Source organism: Argiope bruennichi, chromosome 2 (genome assembly GCF_947563725.1).
Source record: "Argiope bruennichi chromosome 2, qqArgBrue1.1, whole genome shotgun sequence".
Lineage (NCBI taxonomy): Eukaryota > Metazoa > Arthropoda > Arachnida > Araneae > Araneidae > Argiope > Argiope bruennichi.
In genome coordinates this window covers 137,428,258-137,443,008 of record NC_079152.1, presented here as the reverse complement: position 1 = coordinate 137,443,008, position 14,751 = coordinate 137,428,258, and the positions used below count along the sequence as shown (strand labels likewise).

Below are 14,751 nucleotides of genomic sequence, written 5' to 3'. Positions count from 1 at the left end.
ATGATGACAGACAGTAATGCATAAATAAACAGTAAGTGAAACGGAATTTTTATTTATTCTATTTAAACAAAGAATTAAAAACAGAATCAATTCTATTTTTATTTCAAGAATATGAATTTTTATGAGTATCATGTTTGATATTATGAAAGAGAGAGAGAGAAACCGTTAGTGTGAAATGTTTTCTGATGTACAGAGTGTCCGTCAAATGAATGAAGTGAAACGAAATGTAACAAAACTCGGTACGCTTGCACAGTGGGACGTGTGATTTGATTTCTAAATAATAAATAATATTAATATCGCCGCCAGTGATAAATTCTGCTTTTTTTATACCTTAATAAATAAGCATAACACTTTCGTACTGAAGTACCATGAAGCTGAAAGGAAAGGAAGAAAGTTGTTAGAATTCTCAGACTTCAGAACTGCCATTCGATGGCATTTACTTCATGTGACTATACTTTTTTTTTTTTTTTTTTTTGTCTGTCTAAATATCTAAAATGCATTATGAATCAGGGGTTGTATTCCTGATATCGCAGTTTTGAAAAATCTACACCAATCCTTTAAATATAATGAAAATTTATTAATCATTATATTTAATAATTATGATCCTCTTAAATATAATGTCCTGTTGTCAAGGTCGAATTTTTTGATGACTGCAACCCTAAAAGTTCTTTGTTCCTATTTCTTGAAGCCGTCTAAGATAGTAACTTTTTGGCGAATTTTTTGCATGGTTAATATAATTTTATCGTGCTTGCCGAGAAACTAGACATTTATCTTACCTTTTACGAATTTCCTGTAGAACAGTGTGATATTGTTCAATATAATACTAATTAATCAGGTTAATACATCTAGTCGCATTGGCTTAAAAGCATGGTTGAACTTTTAGCTTCTATTGTTTTCTGTAAAACATTTCTTAAGATAAGTCTGTGAATATGCCAAAAAAAAATAAATAAGAATAAAAGCAAAGAGAAAAATCACGTTCATACTGCGAATTTGCGTTTCACTTTGTTTGGTGGCATTCGAGATCTTCATAATTATACTTTCATTATTTTCTGCGATGTACACGCCATGGTTGGTTCATGTGTCGAACCAACCTCAATGAATGAAAGAAATTGAACAGCAAAAATATTACTTAATTCCTAATAACAAGAAAAACTATTAACTACAATGAATCTAAGGTTTTAAATTAAATTATAGAGTGCAATTCGTTCATTTAAAACCCACCCAAAATATTTTTGTTTTGTTTTTTTATACAAACTATAACTATTAGTAATTCACTGCCACTTTTAAAGGAGACATCAAACTTTGTGCACACTTTAAAGGTAAAATGTATATCATTACGAATTTTTAATATTTCTTCCCAGCGCAGTAAGTTTTTTGGTAAGAAAGATAATTTCACAAGTATAATAATGGCCGCTGAATGGATGCAGAGTCAGTGATTCCTGACATTGCGACCATTTGGCGACAACAGTGAAGGGCATAGAATATTGGAGAATTTTGGTTCTCTGTTCAGTAAGTCTCCTGTTAAGGAAGATAGTAATGACTGCTGATTGGATGTCTACTTATTAGATTAATGATCCCCGACTTTGATGACAAACTCCATTGAGACTCGAATACCGCCATTCGTTCTATAACATTCCATGCCCTTTCAGGGGAGCTATAAAAAACAAAGAGGAGTGAATAATCAGTAATCGAGTATGTGAGTGAAGTTTCTTTTGTTAATGTTGATTTACAGCGAGTTCTCTCCAAATGGCATATGTTATTGTGGTTTTCTATTAATAATCTGCTGCTTGCGAGTTGTTGACTTCTGGAAGTGTTTTTTTTATATGCTTCATCAGTGTTGTGTTGCTTGTGTTTCGCGTTTTCGTACATAATAGGACGTCACTATTCTTTACCGATACTGTTGAATTTTTTATCGTACACCCACAGAACGAACTTTTCTGTAACAATATAATATATATATTTTTAAATTCATACGATTTACATAACTTTTGTTCATATTATAACTACGTGTACTAGCTACTAATCGAAATAATTTCGTTGCCGTTTCTTTTAAATTAACCATCGAATTCTACCAGCAATGCAAATTATTTTTTTAGTGGTAGGGGTTTATTGTTAACTCCAATCTTATCTCTTATTGCTAGCAAGCAATACTTAAAGTTAATTACGAAAATATGCAACTTCAGAAACTTGTTACATGCTCTCCTTCTTTTGCAATTTGGATTCCTAATGCTTATAATATTTTAAGACAATCTGTATTATATTTAGTACCATAGCTCATTCTTTTAACGTTCTTTTTCACGATTTACGTTTTTTTGTTACGATTTTATTCTGCAATCTTTTATTTTCCTCTAAGATGATAAGAAAAAAAATTTATGATTAATATTGCTAGACTGAAATTTTTAAATTGCTTCAAAATATTTTTGAAAATCATGCTGGAATGAGAAAATCAAGCTAAACTATTAGTTCATAAATTTCTAAAACAATTACAATTTATTTTTTGAATAATTTTTTGACTAATAATAGATATAATTGTATCTTATATAAATTCTTAATTTACATAAACATTTATTTTTCCAAAGCAGTTGGATTTTATACTAAAGAATCTAATAATTGAATTTAGTACATCGAAATTAATTGGGAATCCAAGTTAGTGAACTTCCTAGTAAGCTGTTTTCTAAGAAAATAAAGTCAAAGTTCGAAAAAAAAAAAAAAAAAAAGCTTATTTCTTTGTTAAAAAAAATTATATGTAAAACCGAATAATCTCAGCTGCTTTAGCTACGATATTGCGAGTATATGAGCTAGTTTTAACATAATACTGTTTATAGGCTGAAATACTATCTATTAAATGTGGCAGGAATAGATGCTTTCTAAGAAAGTGCTTTTCAGAATTTTAATTAAAATTGAATCAAAATTTTAACTGTTACTTTAATAATCTTAGAGCATATGAACACACAACTCTTTAAAATCGGGAAATAAGCTTTTCAATGGTATCAATTTGATTTAAGTACATTCTTTTAAATGTTAAATTAAAAAAAATTATGTATATTCTTCGAAATACTTTTAATTACTTTAGTCACCTAATTTATATTCAGTCGCATTGCGGCCATGTTAATTTCTTTGTATACTCGTTTTCGATACTATATTATTAAGAGCAAATTTTAAATAAAAGAGATAAAAATCAATTTTAAAATTTTATAAAACTGCATACTGACAGAAATATAATAAAAAAATTTTTTTTAGTAATTTTCGTGTCATAAACTAAATTTTAATAGTGTCTATAAATTAAGCATTTAATTTTCTTTTGGAATGCGGAGGCAAAAAAAAGGGGGGGGGGTATCCTAAAATAAAACAATAACATGAAAGCTTCTCCAATACATTTAGGAAGGATTTGAAATGTAGCAAGAGTTTTAGTCGTTACTTCTTTTCAGTGAGCGGTTTGTAAGCATTTATGCTGATGGATTGAACGTGCTATTTAAGGTAGTTTTTTTCTACACGTTATTTATAGCTACTGAATCCAATGGTCGTTTACTTCTTTAAAAAAGTTTTTATTTTCAACAAACCGTCTCCGTTTTTTTATAACACAACTCTTTTTTTAAACTTAATCTACCTTCTCTAGGAATTTCAATCGCTAAATCAGCTTATTCCTTAAAAAAAAAAAAAAAAAAAAAAAAAAAAAATGCTTAGATTTTAGAATAATGAAAGTGATTGGACATTTTGAAAAGTAATTAAATTTTGCGATTATTTTCATTCAGAAATAATACTTGAAATGGAATGAATTTTAAGCAGAACATTTTAGACGTTTGCTCGTTGAAACATGTATAACTTTTTTTTGTTGCATATTTATAGAAAAATTATTCTAGAAAATATAATTTTAAGCAAAAATTAACTTTTCATTAAATTTTTTTTCGTTTGTTCTTTATAGCATAGTAAAAATTTGTTTAAAAATAGATTAATATCGATAGTTATTTAAATTATTATTATTTTCAAAGAAATTTGTACAATTTTAACTATTTATAAAAGTGTGTGTGCTTGAAAGAAAAGAAAGAAAGAAAGGAAAAAAAAATAGAAATGCACTTTTCTAAATACAATAAATTCAGATAAGCTTACAAAATGTTTGGAAATGAAATATTTTTGTACTTTGAAAATAAGGTTTTGCAGGACAGTAGAAAAATGAACTCTTCATTTTTTTTTCTTTTTCTACAAAGCATTAAAGAAGAAGACAATACCATGAAACAAATACAGAATATTTATGGAAACATCATCATAATTTTATTTTCTTGATAACAGACGGTAAAAAATCCTGTATAATTATATTTCAATGTGTTTGAGGATAAACATGGACTGCCCTGATTATAATTAATTCTAACATGATCATTGCAAGTTGTCATACTATCTACAGATTGCTATTTATAGGATAGAAAAATTCTTTAAAACATCGCAGATCATTCCTATCAAATTTGATATGTTGCTACGTCATTTGTATTAGATGTTTACAAAGGAAAAGTTTTTCAAATTTTGATTATTTTTTTTAGTTAAAAACTAATCCAAGTTTTAAAATTTTTTCCTCGACTTTGGAGTTGGACTTACAAAAACTATTTTTACCCATTTTAAACAGGTAGTTTGACATCATACAGAACGTAATATAAAATATATACAATATAATTTAGGTAAAATATTTATTATTAAATTGTTCACTTTTACACGAATTCGATTCGAATAATCTCTTGAATACCGTTTTCTTTATTCATACTTCATGATAATCCCTGACGCCGTCCAGAAATCTTTCATCAGTTTATTAAAATCATCTTTTAGTCTGATTAATCAACGATGTATTCGCAGATATCATTTTTTTATTTAATTACAAATAAATTTTACTACTAAATAGCCATCAATGGTTCGTCAGAAGTCGTGTTGGATAAAATTTTCAATTGGACATTCGTGTTACTTGGTCTCTGAATAGCTTCTTCAGCAAAATATTTTTAAGCTTCACATTTCGATAGTCACGTAACTCCTATTATTACAGAACGATACTTTGTCGCGAGATTTTGTTCATCGTGTTATATATTTCCCTAATTTGCTATCAGCTACCGTAAGAGTTGAATTTGAATCTGAGATGGAAGAGATTAAACTTCAGTAAATAGGAAAACGCTTTTGCTGAAACTAAACATATTTTTAAAAATATGACTACAGAAAATCGAATCCTTTCAGTATTATATAATCCTTCAGTAATATTATGTGTTCTACAGAATATATTTTTAATAATTTATGTAATATTTCAACGAATGATTCGATAAACATTTCTTTGATTCACCATAAAATTCAATTTTATCTTCAAAAAGATTTAAATGCGGTAAATAATATTTTATTTTATTTCAATCGATAAATGTACTTCTGAAAACAATTTTGTAGTCTAAATTTTATACAATCCTTCAATCCTATAAATCAGTAAATTTATTCAGTAAAGTTATCTTGACAATTTAACGTTTCAATCTTCTACAATCAAGCCTGGTCGAATTATAAAGCTTTGAATATCATTATTTTAGAACCATCAACAATTTCCTTCTTCTAGATAATCAGTATGCGCTGATTGGCATATTTTCTTCGAGACTGTTCGATGGAGGGATATAAAGTGCTTTTTTATTGAATAGACGAATTCAAGTTTTCATAATTCAATAAATTTTAATTGCAAAAGAATGGAACGTTTTTATTTAAAATATTGATGTCTCAAGAATATTTTATTAAATATGACTCACAGAACAGAGGAATTTTATAAAAAAAATGACATCAAAACATTTATTGATTCAGATTACATAAAATATAATTATTTATTTCATTTAAACAATGTTTTATTAGATACATAAGATAAGTTTTAGAAATTAACTATTGATCTCTGATTAGAGTGGATCATTAGAGTGTGATTAGAACCTTGATTAGAGTATATATTAAACGTGTATGCCTTACTTAAAACTGAATTAATAATATAGCAATTTTAAATCGCCACAGAAAACGTTTTTTCGTATTTTTTTTTATTTAAGAAAATATTACATTTCATATTTATTCCATTTCATCGAAACACGTGCTGAAAATGACACTTTTCTAAGTTTAAATTATAGTAAAAGTTAATTAATATTTTAATTTGAGTTTTTGTTAATAGGATGACAACACGTTGATAAAAGCTAATTTTTCCCCTTATACACGTAACGCGTAGATTAAGTTTAATTTTTATTTTGTGCGAAACCAATTGTTGGAAAATATGGCTCAAATATATATTTTTTAAATTCCTTAAAAATAGAAACTTAATTTATAGGTTAAGGCATTGATATCATTTAAAAGATAATTTTTTTGAACTTCAAGATGATTTTAAAAACCATATTTGTGTTGGAATATACATTACCATATTTATTTGGAAGTTATCGTGGAAAGATGCCGAAATTTCGCTGAATTTTTAATTAATGAAAATTCTAATTAAAATTTTTAAAAAATCGAACCGAGGTGTGCATTTCCACCATCACGGTCTGGCATGTACAGCGCCAGCACTATCTCACTCTCTCTCTCTCTCTCTCTCTCTCTCACACACACACACACACACACACACATGCACTCACGCATGTATCTTTATTATAAGTAATGATTAGATAAATAATTTCCGTTATTGACAGTGAAAAATATCAGTATGGCTTTTGGCTCTGAGATTTTATTCAGATTGATCTAATGATTGTTGCGCCCATGGGGGGGAATTATCATTTTAATTGTTAGAAAACATGCATGCTTTTTAAAAAATAAAGCATTTAAATTTACTGCTTACATAATATATTTAAAAGTTATCTGGAAATAAATCTTAATTTATTGGTAGTTATTAGATTAATAAAATAGCATATTAATTTGTTCATATTTTCATTTTATTTGAATGCTGAATATACTAAGTAATATCGCTGATATGTAATATCATAGTAAATCTAACAGAATTCGCGAGTTTTTTTTTTTTTTTAACAAAAGCTGAAAATTTAAAAAATAGTTATTCCAACTTGGTTTCTTTTAAATACCTTATAATTTGCAATATATAAAAGCCAACTTCTCTAAATTAATCTTTTTTATATATTGAAAAATTTCTGTGAGTAGGTTGCCATAATGAATAATTTTTGATAGTAAAAGTATACATAAATCAAGTACCTTACGTATTTTTGCTTTTAATTTATTATTACTATTATTATTTGCTATTAATTTATTATTAAATATATTGTAACACAAAGTAGATTTTAAAAACAAAAAGCATGAATAGTTAATATTTCTTTAAAGAAATAATTTTTAAATTTTTATGTCATTAATTTTGTAGCATGTGCAATACTTTTCTAATTGAAAGGATAGTATTTACCATTAAAAAGAATTTTTTAAAAATTAAATTTACTTAAAATGTCCAATGAAAAGTGATTTATTTATATTTATTTTACATGCATTTTACTGGGTATTTTTTGCATTTCCAAGAGGAAAAAAGTACTGGAATCGCTTTCAAAGTTTACATATCTAAAGGAAAATAAAATATAGAATTTCCTGGAAGTAACTCCCGATTATCCGCGGAATTGGGTGGCGCGGCCGCCGCGGATAACAAAAATCGCGGATAATCCGAAAAAAGCTAAAAACGGGTATAGCAAAAAAGAAAACAGTCATTCCAACTTTGAAAAATCGTTTTATGTACAATAAAACGTAAAATAAACAGCAGGAAATGTTTAACTAACGCTTCATATTTTAGTATATCACTCAAAACTAACCTAAAATGCATTTTGTTAATGAAAACTGAAAAGTGCTTAGTATTTACGAGAGGCGTCAAGGATACACAGAAAAATTAATACATATGTACTGTTTTAATACTGTAATGTATTATGTAATTACAAAAGCATAACTGTAAAACTGCACCTTTTTAAAAAAATCAGTAAAAAAAAAAAAAAAAGAACTTTGTGCGGCAGGCGCGGATAACCCGCCCGCGGATAATCGGGAGTCTACTGTATTTATTTTGCATGGTAATGTTATAAAATTACGAAAACTCTCAAAACTTTTCATGTATTTTTTGGAAACAACTGAAGCCACTTTTGGATGTTCCATTCTGTTTTGCAACATATGTTATGTAGCATTGTATAACTATCCCATGGTTACATATCATGTACAAAAATAAAGAGTTTTGTTTCTTAACCATCTACTGACCAAAAAGTCATGTGTTTCTGGAAAAGTGAATTCCAAACAATTTTTTATATAGATAATTATATTTTTGATATAAAAGATCTATTCCATACATTTCATGATTAAATCCTTATCATCATGCAAATGATTAATTTTCTTTATACTTTTACAATTTTTCTAATATCGATTAATATTTATTTCTCTGATATTGTTTACAATAAGTCGAAATGGAAATGCTATTTAAACAAAAGCAGAAGAGTTATATTCAAAATTGTATCATTCCTAATATATTATGATGCTGACTCTCACAAAAGCATGCGGGCAGATTAATATCATCATAATGCGCGCGTGTAAAACGCAGCAATGAAAAGCATTATTGGAAAATCCCATTAAAATATATCTGAAAAATTTGTTAAAGTTAGAGAAAAAAATTACTCGCTAATAAAATTGACATGATTGGCGAGCTATTTTTTTAAATTTTAAAGTAATGTAAAAACAGCTTTTATTTAATAATATGCTCTAAATTCAACGAGGAAAAAAAATTTAAGATTTAAATTAATTTTTAATTAGAAATCCACGTTAAATTTTGAAAAAAATATATATCTTAAAGTCATCGAAAAGCAATTATTTTCTCATATTTTTAGAGCGAAAAGTATCACGATGTATTCAATCGTATATACTGAGTCTATAATCTGTTCAGAAAAATGCTGTATGAGTTTTTTTTTCTTAATTTGATTAAATATACAAACGTAAAATATATATATAGTTTCTTGAGAAAATTATAAAACTTTTTTAACAAATATTTTTTCTTATAAATGGGCTAAAATGAACATTGATTATTATCTTTGTACGGATTTATTAAAAATCAATTTCTTTTAATGTCTGTATTTCTAGCCACTTGAAGACATCGAAGCCGATGAAAAGGACTCTGTCCAGTTTGAATGCATAGTGGAAGGGACACCGCAACCTGCCATTCGCTGGTTCAAGGACCACAACATGATCGCCGCTTCCGAAGACTACCAGATGTCCTATTCCAAGGGAGTGTGCATCCTTTGCATTCCAGAAGCTTACCCGGAAGACTCCGGAAAATACACCTGCACCGCCACAAATATCGCAGGCTGCAAAACGACGTCCGCCTACCTCGCAGTCAAGCCGGAAGAAGGTGAGAGGATTTTAGTTTCTGAATGTTTCTTGCTATTGATAGTGGGTGTGCAGAGAAAATAGTTTTACAGTTTTCTGAAAAGGCCTTGTTCTGAAGAATTTGAGACGAAGTAAAATAAGAGAACTATCGTTTCAGTTTTTAGAAATATTAATAAATAAATTACTGACATGTTGAAAGATAAACGCTGAATACCAGAAAGAAAGAGAAGAAGTACTAAAATTTATTTTGCTTAGTTGCAGATATTACAATTTTTTACTTTAATGGCACAATTCTAAACTTTAAATTAAAATTGTTTCTAATTAGATGCTGCTAAAATAAAAGTAATAAAAATTATTATTTTATAAATACTGAATCCTCTTATGAAGTGATAAATCATTAAAATCTAAAACATACTTGTGTTTTATGATGCAAGCATAAATTATAAAACTGTGTATCTCAATAAATAAAGCACAAAATAATAAACATGAGGTAAAATAACCAAGAAGTTTTTTTTTTTTTTTTCGGGAATTAATTTTTATAACTAGGTTAAGTTAAAGAAATTTCTTGCAGTAAAATATAAAATAATTAAATTACTTGGACGTTGAAATGTTTGAGTGATCTGAACAGAAAAGATTTAACGAAAGGAGGATATGGCATTTTACGAAATATGTGTATTGTAAAACAGATCGGTACTTGGATCGTCTATGAAAAGAATTGCATTGCTATTTTACAATATAATTGTTTATCATTGATTTATTTATCGAATAACTAATTGAAATATTTATTTTTATGTTTTTAATGTTTTTATTATTTTACTTAAAAAAATGTTAGTAATTTTAAGAAATGATTAAATTACGCAGTTTAAGCATAAACGCATTAAAATATAATTATTATTATAAATTAAAATTATTTCGAGATGTTTGCAAAAGCGTATGAAAATATGAATAAAAATTGCTCATAATTGTTGAAACTGGGATAAAAAATCAGAGCGGATAAGCATTCAGATCTTATTTCGGAAAATACAATATCTATTGCTATCTTATAAATGGAACAGAGATTTTATTCCAGTTTTTTGGCAGATTTTATAATGATGTTAATTAATAAAACTGGATTAAAATTTACAAAAAAAATTTCAGGGTTGGTTTAGAAAGAAGTTTATAAAAGATTTTATGCCGTGAAATCAAAGTGAAAAATACTTTATAAACAAATAAATACATGAAGAATGCATTGCAGCATTTCAACGAATGTTTTTTAAACCAATTATAATAGTACATTTATATTTATTATTCATTTCATACAGTTATTTTTGCTTAAAAAATATTCTCTTGTTCAAGCGAAATAAAACTACGATAGAAAATTAATCACCTTTCTACTTTAAAAATAAAGATAATTTATTTTTACACAAATTAAAACAAATAAAAAATTGGAAATATAACTTTTTTACTTGACAATTTTGCTTTTTATCCTCTGTCTTTTCTTTTCCAAAAATAATTAATCTTAAAACAGAAGTCAGTAACCTAAAAAAAAAGTTCACATTTTCTATGTTTTTACCAATTAAAACCGCTCCTTCATAATTCAACCTGCCTTTTACTAATAGACAAATTTAGACTACTTAATGATAAAAAAAAATGCTTAAATTCTGATATATCGTATATCGCATTATCGCTCACTTTAAAAATCATCAGTATCCCTTCTAATTTTTGTTATATAATAAAAAGAGCTTTATAAGGAGATTCCTACCTTTTTCTCGGCGTTATATAAGCTGTTCTTCCTTTTCTCAGTGTATCGCTTTCTTTTTCATTATTTTCTTCCTGAGTAAATTTTTACGTAAACCACCGAGGGGAAAGTCTGCTCTGCGGTAGACGGCCAGAGGAGAGGATATTTTTGGAATGGTATATCTTCCTCCCACTTCTCGGGTGATTCATGCCATGCCTCATGGAATTCAGAATGACACAGATTCAAGCAGAAATAACTGATAAAAAAAACATCTTATTATCCTTTGTCTCTAGTCTCCTAATTATCTTTTAGATCTTTATTACGTTAAAAATAGTATGCATATTAAATGCATTGTATTCATCTTATCATTGTTATTTATCCGAATGTTTTCGGAGGGTGAACGTGAAACTATTGTGAACAGAGGGTGTGGTATTATGCTTAATGAGGACAATCAAAGACAGAGAATGCTCGTTTCAATTCATTTGGGTAGTAAAAAATAATCACCACATAATATACAGTTTCGAACAGTTTGTGATTTTTTTTTAACATATGCTTGCAGAGAAAGCTATAGAACGATAATGATTCATCTGAGTCAACACAACGAAGCTTTTTATTATCTCAGATATTGATTATACTATGTAATATTTCAAAGACTATTTTGAAATACTTGAAAAAGCTAAGCGATTTTTTAAAATTACTTTTCCGCTAGAAATGCGTTGAAAGTAAAAAAAGTGACAAATGTATTGAAATTTTTTATGAACCCAAAAATATTCTAGGAAAAGCAATATTTGATTTAAATTGCTCTTGAATAAATTTGAATTTTCAAATCATTCACCTCTTCCATTTAACCTTCTATTTTAATACACGATATTCAGTTTTTTTTTTTTTTTTTTTTTTTTGTATACAGAAAGCGACAACTTATGTTTTGAAGACAGATGCATTTATGAAATGACAGTAAATGCTTTAAATATTAGTGGTTAATCCTGAATTTTAAAAGTGCGCAGAAATAATAATATATTAAGAATAAATATGGTGTTATAATGTATATGAATGGGATGTAAGTGAAAAGCTTTATTTTGCACTGAAATCTTCAAAGACTCTTAAGATAAGTTTTTCTTGAACTTTCGTATGCATATAAAGATCAAAGAACATCAAAGATAGAATGAAGACATCATGACACACCGTGCTTACTAGAAAATCATTTTTTATTAGATTCTTTTTACAATTCCACTTTTATAGAAAAACATTGAAATATTTCAAAAATTTTTTTAAATGATTCATTGCTTCTTATTATAGCAATTTCAAGCGGATTCTTCTGGAATAATTAGGTAAAGCTTCAAAAGTATTGCTCAAGATCGGTTATTTCTTTGTGGAATTGTACTATAACAGGACAATTATTTTTATATTGGGAAAATTAATTACATAAGTCATTGGTAATAGATCCTTTCAAAAGGACAAAAAGTAGAATTAAATAAGGCATTAACAAGAGATAAATATGCTTGCCATATATTGTTTTTCTAACTTTTATAATTAACTAAGATTATCCCCCGGAAAATGTTGTTGAAGGATACCCATATGATTGGAAAATCTCTGTATAACTTCTGTTACTAAATATTGTAGAGCATTTAAAGAACGGAAGAACATTGATACGCTTTTATAATTTTGGAAGAGGTCTATTACATTAAAAGAAATAATTTTTTATTAAGAGTAATTCATTTAATTGGTTCGAAATATTTATATATGCGCGTGTATATATACAGCATTAAAGTTTGATGAAAAATTCAACTATGTAAAATTTCTTTTCGTCAAACTTAGGTTTTCCGTTTAAATTTTATCAAAAAGCAGATTATGCTGCATCTAAATGTTTTTTTCTTAATCTGTGTTGTGTACCGATAAAAATTCTGGAAATTTCGTGCATCCTAACTGCTATGTTTATAAAGAATCGATCATTCAGTTTGTGAAATGCGTGGCGAATCTCTTGTATCGAATGAATTTGTATCTTGTTAACGCAGCTGCCATTCCAACAAAAATAGCCATTTATTTTGAAAGATGTTTGCGCTTCCTGTTTAGTCATAAATAGTTAAGCTTAGAAATTTTAACGATGATTTGAAACAAGTGAAAAAGTCTGTTCATCATTTTGTGCTTTTGCTAACGAGTTTTATTTTTAATTAGAAACTACTACTCGAACAAATATTTTTCTTCGAAGCCCGTTCTTTATTAACATCCAGTGAAAAGTTAAAAGTTTCCTTTGTTGGAACCTGACCAGATTATCTTAAAAAGCATAAAATCCTTTCGAGCTTTCCGTCACACATCTTTTTCCATACCATGTATAGATTAAGGACAATTTATCTAAAGTGGGGAGAGAGAATAGAAATAATTGAGTGTTGCAAATGCTTTACCTGCTTGCATAATACTTGAAGCCTAGCTTCGTACAAAAAGATCTGCCTTATAAAAACCAGAGATCATTTTGCATAGAATGATGGAAAGAGTTTCTTATCGAAATACTGTTTATTGAATATTATTTTTTATTATTTAAGAACGAAGTGAAAAAAGGATTCTGCATGCCAAATATAATTTTTGGCCAAATTTCCCCGATTATATTGAGCATTTAACTCAAAATTATCCCGAAATTACCAAAAACATGTTTTTATCGATAAGCTTTAGAAATAGTATCATTTTCTTGTAAAAATATAATTTATAGCGACTATTGAATTGAAAAGAAAAAGATTGAACACTTTTTTTTTATTTCGAATGGCAAATTATATATTAATGCATGTTTTCAATTTAATTATTGCTTTTTCAATCACATATAAACCATGAATACAAATAAACAGAGCCAAATACAAAGAACAAATTCATAAATACAAAGAACCAACATGTTAATATAATAAAGTTTAGTTTAATGTTGATGAAATGATTTCTTTCTATATAACATTGTGCCATTAAAAAAATGTAATACCTATAGTTTTAAATTTCTCCCAATAATTATTGAACGAAATTTATTTTTACTCAAGATTTTTTGTTCAAAAAACTTTAAAATTTGTATAAAGAATCATATTCTGAGTTTTATCAAGATAATAATCATCCTTTTAAATAAAAAAAAGAATGGAAAGACTTCTTTGAAAAGAGAGTTAATATTTTAGTAAATAAAGTGTGATTAAAATGAAATTTTCTGATTTCGTATTGCTTCTTTAAAAGTCATTTTAGTGCAACAGATTTTCGTTTAGAATACAATAAATCCACATTAAAAAAATTTCCCTTATACCAGGGTGCGTAGCGTCATGAAAAGTGCGTACATTTGAAAATCATTTTTAAGCACCTTAAAAGTGCTTAATTTTTAATAAATGTCCTTAAAAAGTGTTTAATTTTCTCGAGAAGTGCAAAGAAAACTTTTGAGGTGTGCCAGCACATATTAAAATAAAATGAAACAACTTTTTTCCCCATCCCCCTCTTTCATCAACAATGTGCATTGTTGTTTATTGAAATATTGGGAAGTTTATCCCGAAGGGGCAATAGAAAGTGCGTACTATGTTATACTTGTTGCAACTTCGAAAAAAGTTCTATCTTCAGCAGAATTCAAAGAGGGTGACGTATTGCTTTTTTTATGCTTGATATATGTATGCTTAACCTTTTTATATATTATTAAAGAAAAATAGACAGATTTGTCCAACAGACAGAAAATATGAATACAACAAGATGGTGCCCCAAAGAGATCTAAAAAC

General features: G+C 27.4%; 1 protein-coding gene across 1 annotated transcript in view; it reads left to right on the top strand.

Annotated features, from left to right (window-relative positions):
* LOC129962354 (titin-like) overlaps positions 1–14,751 on the top strand; it is a 308,547-nt gene that overhangs the window by 100,973 nt on the left and 192,823 nt on the right. The window contains 1 exon segment of the mRNA XM_056076101.1: positions 9,067–9,334. Coding sequence (XP_055932076.1) covers positions 9,067–9,334 — 268 coding nt within the window.